This window comes from Cydia amplana, chromosome 24 (genome assembly GCF_948474715.1).
Source record: "Cydia amplana chromosome 24, ilCydAmpl1.1, whole genome shotgun sequence".
In the NCBI taxonomy this organism is placed as follows: Eukaryota; Metazoa; Arthropoda; class Insecta; order Lepidoptera; family Tortricidae; genus Cydia; species Cydia amplana.
Genome location: NC_086092.1, coordinates 9,158,747 through 9,175,342, shown reverse-complemented (window position 1 = coordinate 9,175,342; position 16,596 = coordinate 9,158,747). Strand labels below are relative to the sequence as shown.

The window sequence follows — 16,596 nt, the reverse complement described above, 5'->3', positions numbered from 1 at the left end:
ATTATTACGTTATTCTTTTTAATTATTAATTTATATTGTCCTTCACACAGTATTTTTTATTTATATTATCATACAATTAAATGATATAATGTTGCTTAGCGTTATTCTTACTCTAGTGGTTACATTTATTAAAATTACAGTTTTAAATGATTAGTTTAGGTTTAATATGATTAAAAAATACATTTTAATATGTCAACGAATACTGATCATGAAAAATATAGTTGCTTAGTTCTTATCCTTACCTACATTTTCTTCAAATATAAAATATAACTTGTATAAAGTTGTTAAAAACAAAAAATAACTTATCCGTATAACGCAAAATATAATTAAAAAGAAAATAAAAAACAAATGGTCCTCGATCCAATGCACCTTTTTTTCGTTTGGTACCTAGGTACTCAATATAACGAACAAAAAAGTTATTATTGTTACATATATTTAAAATATATAATATTCTATTTAAAAAATAAAAACATATTGCACATAATTTCATTAAGCACCTAAAAAAGTGGCATGTTGTGTTGAAAACGTATAAGTTTTGAACGTTCTAGTTAATATGCTATTTTGTTTTAATTAAACAAGGGGTTGAAATTTTGCGTCAATAAACCTTAAATGGTTTAATAAATATTCAAAATAAAGACAAATAATTAAAATAATTGGTTCCATGGTTAACAGACTTATGGCTCTTGTGGCTACATGAATACACGGTGCCATGTTACTCGTACAGTCCACGTACGACCTCCATTGATGTTTGAGCTGGCAAAGTCATTCACCGAGCACGAGATATAAGGGACACGGCAGCGACAGGATTTTTCAAACTTAAACCCAAACGTATCCCTATTCATTTTCACAGACGATTGGGACACTAGCTAGAGGTGAATGTTAAATTGTTGGTTACTCTTATTGAAGGTTGGTCTTACGGGAGGTTGTTTACGGCTGGTCACCGCTGGCATGCCCTCCCATTCCGAAGGCCGTATAATTCTTTTTAAATCGATATCATAGATGGCGCTATATGTCACAATCGGCGATAACGAAATTTTTATCTTACAGATTAAGATGTATTAAGAGACATTTAAAGTGTCATAAATTAAAAACATTATAAATGAAATACAAACATTAATAACAACACGAATTCAATGCATTCATTTTCAAAATTTGAAATCACAATTATATCGCGACTGACTACGTTATGAACAACAGCGCAGGACAGTTATGTGGAGCTGTCGAAGTAATATTGAATATTGTCACTAGATGGAGCCACCACGGTTCTAATATGTGGAGTTTGATTTAGAATAATTACATTTGAGTTATGAAACTTATGAATTACGAAATTTAGTACATAATGTAAAAAAAATAGATCGGTCGATAAACATGCCTACTCTAAATGAGTACCTATTTTTTTTAAAGTAGGCCTGACGTTAAAATATAAATTTAAAAAACTCGTAAGCCGATGTTTTTCAAAAGAAATGAATGCTTTATTTTTAAATACAATGCAAGTTTTTATTTCGCTTGATGTCCAAGTCAAACGCACATTTTACTCCTTTATTGACCGACGCGTTTGCGAAGGTCTCCGTTTTAACTCGGGCCAAATTTCGTTTGAGGAGAACGTTCTCCTCGGTTTAATTCTCAACCGATTCTCATCAAATTTTGTGACCAGATTCTAGGATAAAATAGTTTTTTTTTTCAATGTGATTATTTCAAAATTGCGGAAACAAATATGTAGTCGTATCAATATTATAAGAGCATTTCTTTTCTTTTTGAGATATATTTACAGTGCTTGGCAAAAATGTAGAAATGTTGTAATGGTATAGGCGGTATTTAGATATGTATGTAGGTTTTTACTCGAAAATAAGTAGCCAAATTTCGTCAAATTGGCTAAGTGCTATCATGGCGCAGTTTGCAAACAGTTGCTTTGATGCATGGAGGTTCCAAGTTCGAACCCCAGTAAAGTGCGCTGCTAACTTTTTGTAAATTTTTACACTTATATTATTGTATTATTATTTGTGCAAAGCACGGGTTAAACGTATTCGTTTCATTTTTCCAATCTTTTATTAAACTTTTTGTTAATTTAGTTTTCCTAAATAATTCTAAACGGCGTACCCATATATTTTTTATTCAGTTTTAAGCTATGCTCGCGAGGTCTACAGTTTATTAATTTCCTTGTTGTAAACGACGATCGGCTTAAACCGCGAAAATCGAAGTTTGCAAACTTCATGAGGTAGAACAAACTAAATTGACAGCGATTTTGATAACACAGACTATGCAAGTGTTCTTTTAATTACATAATCTAATAGAAGTTTGATGTTTAAAATAACACTAATAAAATATGCTTGGTATGACTCATGCAACTATCTCTGTCACTCGAATTACAACTTAATGTTAGTAAAAGAGCCCAAAATTTGCAATATTCGGTGTTCGCGGGTCGCGGGGCCTGCCTAGTCGAATTTTTGTTGACGGACAAACTCCGACAATGACTGCACTCATGACTACGACGGGAAGTATGGGGGTGGTCATGATTTGGTCATGGACTGGCCACGGTGTGACATGCGAGTTACCCTTGAAAAAAATGCTACCTAGGTGTTCGTATTTCCAATGCAAGGTCATGACCGCCATGACTGGTCAAAAGTCGATGTTTCGTTTCTAAACTGAACACAGTGCGCGTTTGCAAACTTGAATTGACAATACGGTGTGTTATATCTATAGGTTTGTATTTATTTTTAATTTAATACGAGTACTTATGTTCTCAATCGCTCCAGCGTCTCAAGGCCGCACAGCGACGTGCACACGCACACTCGGATTAAGTACTAATTGTAAGGTGCGTCTGTGTGCTTACAAAAACTACCATACAACTAGGTACATAGGCGTGAACGGCCACAGTCATTCGTGCCGTCCTCTTCTTCTTTCTAATAGGAGCGACAGGGACAGCATGCACGGTTTGAAACTTCTAACAGTTCTAACCATGTTAATAAAAGAGGGACGGGCAATATATCTCGCCGCGAGATACTGTCGTGCCTATCATGGGCTAGCCCGGCTGTAAATATTTGTTTTTAGTGCAAATATTTCCTTTTTGTATTTTAAAATACTACAAAATAAATCGTGTTACTGCCGTTTGTACGAGAATGTACATTTTTAACATGAAATAAATGTTTAATAAATAAATAAATATTATAGGGACATTCTTACACAAATTGACTAACGATACAAATGTGTAATATACAATTAATACTTAAATACATAGAAAATATCCATTACTCAAGAACAAATATCTGTCTCATTATATAAATAAATTACACTTTATTTTCAATATAAAAAAATCGATCGAGTAGGTAATTCAAGGTCACTTTTTTTGTAACGTTGTGGACCTGCTACTTACGGGTTAAACACCCTGACCATGGAAACCGGCATACCCTTATTATTTTCCCTCCTCTTTTTTATTTCCGAGACTTGGTGCGCGACTGACACTATCAATAGCTGGCGCGCTCGAGTAACATTTTTAATAACTAATCCGTTTTGTATATATGTTTTCTTAGGTACAGTCAGCACCAGAAGTTGCTAAGCGGGCGAGGCGTTCATAATTACCTTGACGCGCTCTTATTCACTTAACAATAAAGTCGCGTCAAGATTATTTTGAACACCTCGCCCGCTTAGCAACTATTGCTGCTGACTGTACATGATAGGACAAGTACGGCTACCATTAATTGACATTTGACTTTTACGCCACCGACTGCGTGAACTCGATCGCACCAATACATCAATGCGAGTGCGAGCGAGATAGACTGCGATCGACTTCATGCAGTTGCTAGCGTACCTAAACGTCAAATGCCAACTCATGATAGCCGTAGCGAATAAGCTACAAAACTTTTAGTAGCTAAATAAAAAAATGAATAAATCGGAAATACAATTAGTTTATTTATTAATTTAAAAGCATGGCAAAAAAAAACGTTACACACATTTTTTATTGCAATATTACGAAATAGAATGTAAAACACGCAAAGCAACGTACATATATGGGGCATTATCTATGAAAAGGGACCTTATTGTCGATGGCGCTTACGCCGCACAGCGTCGCGCGGCATTGTATTTATATCAGAGCATCGTTAATAACGGCGTAAGCGCCATCGACAATAAGGTCCCTTTTCATAGATAACGTCACATATGCTACTTAGGGCGGTGCGCTTTTTTAGTATGGGATTGGCGGATTGGGTATCTGCATGTACTATGTAATTATGTATGTACTAGTATTTTATGGGGCATTATCTATGAAAAGGGACCTTATTGTCGATGGCGCTTACGACGCACGGCGTGGCGCGGCATTGTATTTATACCGGAAACCGGAGCATCGTTGATAACGATGTAGGCGCCATCGACAATAAGGTCCCTTTTCATGGATAACGTCACATATGATCTGTGATCCTTACAAAATACTTACTCCTTCCTTTCCTATATACATGGTCTTTTTAGGGTTCCGTACCCAAAGGGTAAAAACGGGACCCTATTACTAAGACTCCGCTGTCCGTCCGTCCGTCCGTCCGTCCGTCTGTCACCGTGTCACCAGGCTGTATCTCACGAACCGTGATAGCTAGACAGTTGAAATTTTAACAGATGATGTATTTCTGTTGCCGCTATAACAACTTAACAACAAATACTAAAAATAGAATAAAATAAAGATTTAAGTGGGGCTCCCATACAACAAACGTGATTTTTGACCGAAGTTAAGCAACGTCGGGCGGGGTCAGTACTTGGATGGGTGACCGTTTTTTTGCTTGTTTTGGCTCGACTCGATATTTGTTTATGGTGCGGAACCCTCCGTGCGCGAGTCCGACTCGCACTTGGCCGGTTTTTTATTTCATAATAAATCTAAGAAAATACCGCGTAGTATTATATCTATATCTCTAGGTACTAATATGGGGCATTATCTATGAAAAGGGACCTTATTGTCGATGGCGCTTACGCCGCACGGCGTCGCGTGGCCTTTTATTTATATCTGAACATCGTCAATAATGGCGTAAGCGCCATCGACAATAAGATCCATTTTCATAGATAACGTCACATATAAATTTAGATTTTAATATGCGCATATTTTTTCAAGTTAATACTTTCGATTTTATTTAACGGACGTTAAAAATAGATTGTTTCGTCGGCGCGACCTTGGGCTTTGGGCCTCTCAAGGCCATGTGGACGGCACGCGGCAATGCAACGCTTAGCTCCAAGAATTATTTTATTAAAACAGATCATACCGCAATGCCGTGTTCTTTCTGCCCTAATGTGAAGCATAGGTACGTGCTAGTAGTAGATACCTTCAAACCAGCATAAGAGTCCTCTTTGATTATGCATTATTATTGTGTATCTCAAAGTCACAGTTATGCTGGTTTACCCGAACGCTTGTCGTGCCGATTTGCCGAAGCAAGGTAAGCGATAAGAATACGACAAGAATATTTACAATACAAAAAATATAACAAAAAATTAAAAAGTCAAATTGATTTCATAATCGTAAATTATTTCAAAAAAAATAATAAAAATAAATAAATTTCAATTTTGTCGCCGATGGCTGAAACGCCCTCTAGTAATGATTGACCTTAAAAATGAATGTGATGTGTAGGTTTAGTGCGTGAAAGCTACAACAGATGTCGCGCGAGAGGTGTTTTGACGCCATTTCAACGCATGTTTGTCGTAAGAGTTTTATTAGCTCCGTGGGGCTCCGTGCGCCATCTAGTTTGTTACTGTGAACTAAAAAATTGCCTACAAGTATTTGCTACTTAGGACGGTGCGCGTTTTTAGTATGGGATTGGGTATCTGTACTAGTATTATATGATCTGTGCCGCTGGTGAAGTGTGCACCTATATGCATAACGTTGGCGTCGGTTGTTATCCTTATAGGAACTGGTTAGTTGTTTGTCGCAGTTGCAAGCCGGCCCGCCGTGTCCTTGCCTGCTGCGCTGCATGTTGCGCTGAGGTCAGTTGTTGGTTACCGGTTACTACAAGGGCTGGTTACTACAAGTGCTGATTACTACAAGGGCAGGTTATGGGAAGGGCTGGTTACTGGAAGGGCGCCCGGTCGCAGTTGCAAGCGGCCCCGCCGTGCCCCTGCCGGCATTGCACGTTGCACCACGCCGTCCAGCCATCGGTAGTCGACAACAGGAAGGCGGTTGCCACAGAACGGCTGGTTGCAGCTGCGGTAGGGGTCGTGATGTCGGTGGGACAGGCTGGACAACCTGGACAAAACCAAAAGATTTACACTTCATAGATTTAGACATATACTAGACACAAGATAAGCAGCTAAATATGATTTCTCTCATCTCTTCAAGTTGTTAAAAGGATCTCGCCTTTAAGTTTCCACTTGTCAACGGCAAAAGCCGTGCAGGCGATACCCAAGCTACCGATGGCTGTTAAGTTAGTAGGGCTACATATGTATAGTTCTCATATTGTGAAGGACCTCACCTCTGAGCTCATATTTGTCGGAGCAGAAAGCAGCACAGACGACGTCCCAGGCTACCGGCAGCTCCCCACTACTGCACGCACACAGCGGCTGACCTGTTTGACAAAATTGCATTATAATCACAAAGATGACAAACTAATTTGACAAATCGATCGAGATTGAATGGGAGTTTCATTGTCATGATCATACCTAGTAATTTGCTAAAAGACCCCACTGCTCTCCAAAAGTCTCCAATACGATTGATCACGAACTGCCCACATCCAACTATTTCCTACGGGTCTCTATTGTTTCCCATAAAGTTTTAAGTCATAATCCGCATTTTCGTTAGTCATAATTTGGTTTTTCTCAGAAACGCGTATCTTCTTTTCAGGATTGCCATAAAACAAACCTAACCTAACCTATCTATAGGATAACCTTACGAAAATCCTGAAAAGTTAATAACGGTTTCAGAATTATGACTAATGATAATCTGACAATCATTACATTATTACTTTCAATCATTATTTCAAACAAAGGGATCCAATTCATTACATAACCTACATTCTTGACCATATTGTTCTTACACTGCGTCGACTACTGTATGTACCCAAGCCATATTGATATATCTGTGATTTTGTCGTGTGAGTTTATCAGGTGGGTCTTGACTCAAGACTCAAGACTCTTGAGGGCCACGAGTGGTACTATAGAGAAATATAAGTAAAGAAAGAGGGGTACCTATATAACTCCATACATCCGTTTTCTTACGAAAACGCGAGTTATTTCGTAGTTGACATCTAGCGCCAAGTAGCGGACATTATCAGTTCTGTTAGTTCAATAGATGTTGCGGCAAACTAAAACTCTAATGCTCAACAATTTTCAGCTAATATTTAACTTACCCAGTCCGTATTGGCACAGTGCGGGACACACGGCCACACGAGGCTCGCCATATTCAGCATCTGTTATGTTTTCGTGTGGGTCTTCCATCAGGTGGGACTTGAGACCCACTGGAATCATGTCTGCGCATGTTTCGCCGCAGGGAAGCCCGCCCAGCCCTGTATGCAGTTATATAATAGTATTTAGACATCTTTACTTTACAATTGCTTTAATTAATTATTATTTTTTATATCTGGCATGTAATTTCAATTTAATTATACCTTAATAAAGATTTTTTTTATATATAGGTAGTAAAAAAATAGTCGAAAAACTAAGTATTCGAAACAAAAATAGTGACGGGTCATTGACTCTTACCTATTATCACTTTAGATTTTATATGAAGGTATTTGTTACAAAGTAAGATAAGTACACAACCATATTAAATATATGTATGTAGTTACGTAGTTGTAGATAGGAGGTGCATACCTATAGGCGTCAAGAACCCGAAAAACTTCAATGAATAGGTATGAAACTTGAATAAAAAGTTAAAAAAATAAATTAAGTAAATAGGTAAGCAGAACATTTAGGTAGCAAGAAACACGTCAACATTATTTATAAGTAATTGATTTTCTTATATTATGTATTATGTTTTTCGGATTGCTAGTGTGAAGATTTGATTTGATCAATTTGTCCTAAATAATCTGATCATCTACAGAATTTTGCAGCTTGGCACCCATTTAGGTTTCAAGTATTTGGTTGGTGATTTTTTTTATTAATTTATTTATTTATTTAAACTTTATTGCACAAAATATATACAACAATGTACAAATGGCGGACTTAATGCCAAATGGCATTAATGGCATTAATTATTAAATTTAATTACCTATTTCTATTAATTATTATAATATTCACATTGATGTGTACTTGGAGTTCAGTGTAGGTAGAATACGTATACAATTAAATTCATTAATAATTGAATAAGTTGAAATATGTAGTTTTAAACCATTCATTTAAAATAAAATAAAAATTAAAGTAAAAAAAATGATAAGGGCGTATTGAATTACACAAAACAAAAGGTTCCGTAGCTGCATAGTACGAAAAAAATACCGAATTAGTACGTTATTCATTGTTTCTCGTCGTTTTGGTATGCACTATGAAATATTATCAAATGTCCATTCATTATAATTCGTGAAAAAGCGCTGAAAAATCATAATTCATCTATGGGACAACCTTAATTATTTTTAACTTTATTTGTATTTTTGACGTTCTTCGAGAATTCGGAATCTTAATTCAAGATTTCGATTCTCTTACAACTATAGGTATTCTAACTCTAGTTGTAACTCTATTCTGAAATATAAAATACTCTTGATTAAACGTTATTGCTGTCTGTTTTTGGTCAACTAACACTTAGTTTTTAATCTTAATTGTTACTAACCATTATGGGCCATTGTTGTCTATTAAATAAATACATTGAATTGAATTAAATTAAACTACCCGTTAAAATGTCATTAAATAAGCGCTTAAAAACAATTAATTTATTGTAACCATAAACATCAATCATTAATAATCTAATAACCTATTATAACCGTTGCTAATAAATATTTATTTATTTATGCATGTTGATTTTAAGTACTTCGTTTTTATTATTTTAATGCTTCGTAGTGTAGATAAGTTCGATCTTTTCATAAAACTTCTCTATTAAAATACATATGTGTACTTCATTTGTTTTTATTTACAAACGTGTGTTAGGTAGCTAAAAGATTTGAACATACCCAAAAAAAACACATAACTTACCGTTTCCATAATCTAAAACAAATTTCCACAAACATAAAAACCATAAACACAAGCACTCACATCACTTAACTGAAACCACAAAAAAAAAAAAAAAAACCTGAGTGGCACAGGTCCGAGCACAGGTTGTCTGTGGCAGGCACTGACGGTGCCCAGCGTCCTTTGTTCTTGCGGAACTGCGCCAAATATATCCTATTCAGTTCCCCCCGGTCATATTTCAACTGCAGAACCACCTCCGGCGTCTCTATCTGCCTCTTTCCCTCGCCGAATAGCTGCTCGCTGATTGGCTGTCCCTCGGACAGCTCGAGCTGCGATTGGTTGGCGCGCGCCGCTAGGGGTAGTAAAACGCCCAGTATGAGGGTGGAAAGGATCCTCATTTTTATCTGTAAAGAGTTTGTAAGTTTTGGTTTTTCGGAGTTTTCCGTTTTCATGGATGATTTGGTTAGCGTGACGTGATTTGAATATGGTGGTCAGTTTGAGTAGGAAACATTTTAATGCGTATTTTCAGCACAATATATTTAAAGCAGCTAATTCTGCAACCAAATTTAAAACTTTCGCCTTTTTGACACAAAATTCGCGTTAGACCCGCTAAAATCATAATTTAATATCGGTTGACATGATATAGGTATCTTTAAAATTGAGACTAATTTTTATAAATTTTGCGTTTAGGTACTAGGGTAGTTAGGTCACAGATTATATAATAGTGTTAGGTACGGAACTTAGGGTGGTTGTTTCCTTTACAGTATACGCCACCCGCGTATGAATTAATTTTAAGTGAAAACTTTTTTCCCGTGGAAGGACGAATTCTAAAAAAATCTTCGTTCTGTAAAAACGATGGACTATTTTTAAGGCCTAGGTCAGTGGTTCCTAACCTGGGGGTAATTACCCCCGTGGGGGTAAAACTGGTATTTTACGGGGGTAATAAGCTAACCTAATTTAACAATACAACAAACGTACACGTTTTATTTTTTATTACCATTGGGAGGAGGGGTAAAATCAGGTTCCCTAGTTAGTCATAGGGGTGACCGGACTGAAAAGGTTAGGAACCACTGGCCTAGGTGAATAAGTAAAAAACTGTACTTTTTAGTACATATTTTGACTTAAACCATCTGTTTATAAATTAATACGACTAATTACTAAATTAATATCCTAAAGTAAATTCTGTTTTATTAATTAATCCACAAGATAATAATAACAAGAAAATAAATACTTAGGTCAATGGCTTCTTAAACAAAAGAAAATCATAAAATAAAAATCTCAAGACATTCTTTAACTCGTCGGGGTTGGACTTATAAATAGGTACATACTTACAACTCGCCTAAGTCCCAACTCAAAAGGCGAGATTAAAAAAGCTTGAACCGCCATCTTGGAATCACAAAGGCGTGTTTAATTTGACCTACTTTTGCAGATTAATTCCTCTTTATCTGACTTATCTTATCTTATCCGAGATGGAATTGACTGGACCACTTTAAAACTTACATTTAGCTTTATTCTTTCTTAATTCGCAATGTTTTCGTAATTTGAACTTTGTCTAATACTGAAATAGGTACCTATATACTTCAGCAGGTTGTATAGATTCGTTTATATTACACATAGGTACTTATATATAGGTACCTACAAACCCTTAATAAATCTTGAATTATTATAAAAATACATAAGTCGTAATTAACAAAGGTAATTGAAAACGAACGGCGTATGTCTCACATGAACTCTTACTCATAACTAAACCCTTAAAGAACGACAACGCGCATGTGCTACCCTTAACCTATAATTTCGTAATGCATGAAAAGTAAGTTAAGCGTTTTTCTACATTCTTCTAGACTAGAGGTTCAATGGAGATGAAAGTTTATATCGGAACAAATGTTTTTAACAAGCTTTTACTAGGTCGACCTGTATGTAACTAACATGTAATGGAATCTAAGGTAACTAATTTAACCATCTTCCAAGGATCGTAGCGTCATGAAAATTGGCAGCTGTATGTAGTTCTGATGACAATACAATAATATGGTACTGTCGAACTGATCTGATGATGGAGACAGGAGGTGGCCATAGGAACTCTGTGATGAAACAACGCAACCTAATTGTGTTAGGGGTTTTTAGAATTGTCTCGATGAGTATTAGTTGTCTGTCGTAAGAAAAGTACAGTCAGCGATAAAAGCTTGTACCAAAAATTTAATTTTTGCCAAAAACTTATTTTAGTTGTGAGCCTTGAACTTTCGCCGAAAGGCTTTCGTCACTTTCTACGAAAAATCATTTCTTAAAAATCTCTTTTTATTGTCCGTGAGTGTACTTTGAAGATGCGACCCGATAAAGAGAAAACTTCAGAAATATATTCTGGTGAGCGGCGAGCGAAATTGGTAAAGTTCTCGCGATTGTGAACATGCGATAAGGGCTGAAATTATTTGTCGGTTATCTTGGTCGTTGGGTCTGAAATAAAGTTGGCGAAAACTTGGTTCTTTTGTCGATATGGGTCGCTTTAGGCATGCTTTAGACATATGCTAAATCTAACTTGCTAAAAAATAAGTAATAATAATAACATTCAGCATATAAATTATAATTATTCAACATATAGTATTATGTCACTACTTGCGAGTTCCTATAATTGGCTTCCTGTATCTACTATAATCTTTATGTTAATGTCACAGCTGTTAGATCTCCAAATATGTAAATAAAATAAAATAATAATAGTAAAATTTGTACTTAAAGTACGAGTAAAAGTGCCATTTAGAAAGAGTTTAATTATTCACCAAAAGGTCCAAAGTTGGGCAATTTTGCTAAGCGCCACTTGCACCATTCATTAATCCGGGGTTAACCGGTTAAACCTGGAGTTACCATGGTTACCAGTACGATTTGACACTGGGTTAACGGTTTAACCGGTTAACCCCGGGATAGTGGGATGGACTCACGTTAGACTTACCGGGCCTTGTCCGGGCCGGAGCTTCCGGTGCTTACTCTTCTATGACAGATGACAGGTGATCACGTGATGCCTTTCATAGAAAACTAAGCGCCGGAAGCTCCGGCCCGGACACGGCCCGGTCTAACGTGAGTCATCCTTAATTGTTGCTACGACGTGGCGTAGACCCACTACGCTGAAGCTACGGCTACGGCATCTAGAGTCAGACCTAACTCTGTATGGACGTTTTATTAACAAAGTGTGTAAGTGTCGTTATTAACGTCAAACTTCTATAAATATACACGAAGGGTTTTTAATAAGATAATTTGATTTAGTACATACTTAACACATTCACCGCTGAGCTTCCCTCATAGCGCTACGTCGTAGCCAACAATCTTACATGACTTTTTATTGAAAAACGCTTTAAAAAATTGAAACTCGACCGAAGGGATTCGAATTACCTTTTCGCACGTGTATTGTACAACGTTTTACAGTACATATGGCCCTTTTAATTTTCGACACGCACAAGGGCGGTAAAGTAGCACCATACCTATGTAGGTACTGTAAAGAAAATACGAAACCCTTTCAAAATACAACAAAGGAACAACAAAGGAATTTCAATTGTCACTGATTGTGACAAAGACTGAGCCCTTATTTCAACTAGTACTAACAACATTACTAAATTAGCCATAAATAGACCTTGTTCCCTTGCAATAAGGTTCAAGACAGTAACTGTACCGACGATACATAAAAGCTAATTGCGTCAAAGCCTTCTACACAGAGAGACGTTAGAGTGAGACAGGTGTGCAGTATCGATCCGCGCTGCTATGTAATGTCTATGTGTTGGTTATGTATTAAGCGTGGGTTGGGTTGGGTGTTTTCACCGACTTATTTTGTCATTAGGATTAAATATATCACGTGTAGGTAAATAAAGGTGGTATTCTGTTCATAAAAGATAAGGGTTATAGTCTTTGTATTTATGAAGCTTTATAAATTCTGGGTTCTCAGTATAAAATATAATTTTATTAAGGTTGAAGAAACATAGAGGCTGGTAGTAAGTGAAATGAAAATCTTTAAATAAAATCTAGTTTTATGATTTACCTAATAAGAGTTTAATATGAAATCTATACCTATTTGAAATACTCGAGGGCTCTTTCACATTCTCAATAAAACATTTACTTACAGTGACATCATTTTAGTGACATGAAATATCACAAATAAATCTAATAGAACCCATCTGATCAGACGAGGGTTGGTCTCTTGGTTTTTAAGTTTTTTAGTGTGAGAGTACATTTAGTATCACATAACATAATATCATACACCGACTGTGGAAGGCAATCATTCACCGTCTCCCAATACTTCAGACACTCACGGTACCGTAAACCGGGGTTACTTTGATTTGCGGGTCGACTTTGATAACAACTTCCATCCGTTACTAAAGTGCTTGTTTTAACTAGTTGAAAAACACCTTAGCAGTTATTTTTTCTTTATTAGAAACACTGATAGTTGCTTCACCGCATAGTGACCGGATGCGCATATACAGGGTGTCCCAAGAAGTAGTGATATACTGAAGCTGGGAGGTAGAGGGCGTAGAGGGCTATCTGAATCACCCCCATGTATGTTCCGCGATTTTTCGTATTTTCGGAGTTATGACTTTTTTTAATTTTTCACCTATCGCCGAGTACGATGAGATTTTTATTTATGGTGACGTGAATTATTGCGGTAGATGCTTGATTTTTTTTGTGTTCTAAGCTGATAGATAGGCCAATTCAGTATGGTAACATTTACTATCGTTAGATCTCTGAATGGAATTAAAAAAGAAATTAATGCCAAGAAAGATAAAATTACCCAGTATGTTCACAAATTCAAGGGCGCTTAAAAAAATAAAACATACTGGGTAATTTTATCTTTCTTGGCATTAAATTTTTTTTAATTCCATTCAAAGATCTAACGATAGTAAATGTTACCATACTGAATTGGCCTATCTATCAGCTTAGCACCCAAAAAAAATCAAGCATCTACCGCAATAAATCACGTCATCATAAATAAAAATCTCATCGTACTCGGCGATAGGTGAAAAATTAAAAAAAATCATAACTCCGAAAATACGAAAAATCGCGGAACATACATGGGGGTGATTCAGATAGCCCTCTACGTCCTCTACCTCCCAGCTTCAGTATATCACTACTTCTTGGGACACCCTGTATTACTAGGTACACAGTCGTCCATCAACAAGCAAACAAATCACAATCAGGTTCTGACGTCAGGAGCGTGAACATTGGCAAGTAAACTATAGGGACCCGTTTAACGTTTATTAGTCCGCCGGACGATATCGGCCTGTCAGTTGTTCGGACTGTTCGGAGCTGTCACCTTTTGGGTTTAATTGACACCGATATCGTCCGGCGGACTGATAATCAGTGGGCCCATATACGGCCGGTCTTACTAAATAGGCTTCATTGGTGGAATCACCCACTATACCACGCCAGTTGCAGTACATAGTACCGAAGTTCCCAACTGTTCAGTAGAATACAGTCCGCAGCTCACAGATACAATGTAATATTCAACTCTATCGACGAGGTAATAAGAGCTATGATGAAGGCTTACTTTTGTCGCTGACTGTTCAATAGTTCGAGGTGACGACGAATTGCTCGGAATTATACAGTTGTATTTATTGAATAGGTACTCGTACCTACTCTTGGAACATGGTGATAATTCTATTGCGAAATTGCAGTTTAAGTAAAATTAAAGGTACTAAAGTCTATTTTTTAATTCGGTAGACGGAAATGACAGTTCATAGTATGAACATAAAATGTAATTTCATACTATGAAATGTCATTTTAGTCTACCGAATAAAAAAATACACTTTACTTCATCGACTCATTAATGCAATGGACACAAACAAACTTGAATTTTTGAGTGATTTGGTGGAAACACTTCGTTATTCAAAATTTATACAATTATTAGGTACCTAGTGGTAGGAATCAATTACATAGGTATATATTTTTTTAATAAAAACTAAACTTGATTACTAAACCTAAATGTATCTAAACTTAAACTACTTAAATTAGAAGGATATGTATAATTTATTTTTTAGTTTAATATTAATTTTATTCTGGAACACTTTTAGGTACAGAAATTAAATTAGTATAAAATAACTACGTATTCAAACCCGTCCCGGGCTGCCCCCGACGCAAAGGTGCCTATCACGCTCGCTGCGTTGCCGCGTTTGTACCTATCAGGAAAAACCTGGAACGGGGGTCAAGGCCCCTTTCTAGCAGGCGAGGATCCAGTTCCCAGAGGTAGGACTTTTTTTTAATGTATAAATAACTTATTTCTCACCTCATCTGCGTCCTTCGCGGCGGGCATGGTGACACTGAAAGGTTTTAGAATCAAAATACACCACTTCATATAGTATAATAGATTGTAGTTTAGATAATATACAGAGCTTTCATGAATTGATAATAAAGCTTTTTAAACGTAATGCAAATGAAAATCGTTTAATATACATACCTACATTATATTAGTTAAGTTAGTAGTTAGTGGGTACCTATTTTACAAGTAATTTATTATAATTGAGGGTTTTTCACGATACTGAATTCTGAATAGTTATGACAATTACTTATACGTTTTTGTTTACGACTTTTACGTAGGTACAGATTTTTTTTTTTAATTTTTTAAAGGTGATGCCTTGAAAAGTTAATTAAACTGCCACTCATCCAGGATATAAAAGTAAAAAGCTCTGTCATTCAGCGTTACTCTGAGCTTGCCAATTTTGTCCACTTCATGTTATCACAGACGCTTTTCGGCTTATCTGATATCCAGTCCATATCGCTTTTACAGTTAATTTGTAAATCAATAACCGTAGCGTAAACAAGAGGCGTATGATAATACAGAAGTCTGAGTAGGTAGTCTTTTAGAAATACTACTTAGCTATGACCGCGGCTTGACTCAGGCGGGGATCGGCCCTTGCTCTTCCTCTCTAGTGTGATTCCCAAAAATAATTTGTCTTCGGGGCTTAAGCTTAGAAAGCTGAAGAAATATTTTGTCCTAATGTTAAAATATTTCAATTCAATAAACAAAGACGTTCGGTCCAGTAGTTAGTTAACGTTTAAATGAGAAATTTTCGGAAACAGCTCCGATTTCGATGAACGATATAAGGGGCATTCCACGAGAATGTCGCTTACGTAACGCTTTCGCCTTGTATGGCAGCTACCTTAATCAAATCCCTAAAGTTCTAGAATATACTGCCAATTTCTTAGCCGTCGTGAAATATTAACAGACCCAATATAGCTTACTCAGCATTTTCAGAAGTATTAGATTAGAAAAATGTCGTTACGTAAGCGACATTCTCGTGGCCCCATAAGTTCTCCGAGCAAAGCTCGGTCTCCCAGACGTTAATCATGAAAATGCAACAGCAAAAAAGATTCTACTTTCTTCTATTACAAATTTATTTCTTTTCTTGTCTTCTTCTTGTCTTGTTATTGTCTCGTCTGTTGCAAATTGATTTCATTATTAAATCATGTCTTGCTTTCAATTTGTCCATGAAATAATTTACATGCCAGATTACACAAAAGGTAGTAAGCGCTTTTAAAATCCTGTGAAGTTCCAACCTTCTTACCAAAGCGTAT

The 16,596-nt window shown here is 36.4% G+C and overlaps 1 protein-coding gene across 2 annotated transcripts; it reads right to left on the bottom strand.

Annotated features, from left to right (window-relative positions):
* Nucleotides 1–6,032: 6,032 nt before the first annotated feature.
* Nucleotides 6,033–15,325, bottom strand: LOC134659331 (uncharacterized). 2 transcript variants are annotated; one of them, XM_063514997.1, is made up of 5 exons: nucleotides 15,308–15,325; nucleotides 9,176–9,458; nucleotides 7,308–7,463; nucleotides 6,435–6,527; nucleotides 6,033–6,208 (listed from the first exon to the last, which is right to left on the bottom strand). In XM_063514997.1, exons 2-5 carry the CDS (start codon nucleotides 9,450–9,452, stop codon nucleotides 6,033–6,035), a joined length of 702 nt encoding a protein of 233 aa, XP_063371067.1. In that variant the 5' UTR covers nucleotides 9,453–9,458; nucleotides 15,308–15,325. The 2 variants fall into 2 exon arrangements, with proteins under 2 accessions (XP_063371067.1, XP_063371066.1); XM_063514996.1 differs by lacking the exon at nucleotides 15,308–15,325 and having other exon boundaries at nucleotides 9,176–9,565.
* Between the last annotated feature and the right edge of the window lie 1,271 nt (nucleotides 15,326–16,596).

Bases quoted from the DNA above. Each gene is read 5' to 3' on its own strand.
- LOC134659331 (XM_063514996.1), bottom strand. From the start codon at position 9,506: ATGAAAACGGAAAACTCCGAAAAACCAAAACTTACAAACTCTTTACAG. The intron at 6,528-7,307 runs GTAAGTTAAATA...TTTGTCAAACAG, and splicing joins ACTGTGCCAATACGGACTGG to GTCAGCCGCTGTGTGCGTGC. The intron at 6,209-6,434 runs GTGAGGTCCTTC...GGTTTTGTCCAG, and splicing joins CGACAAATATGAGCTCAGAG to GTTGTCCAGCCTGTCCCACC.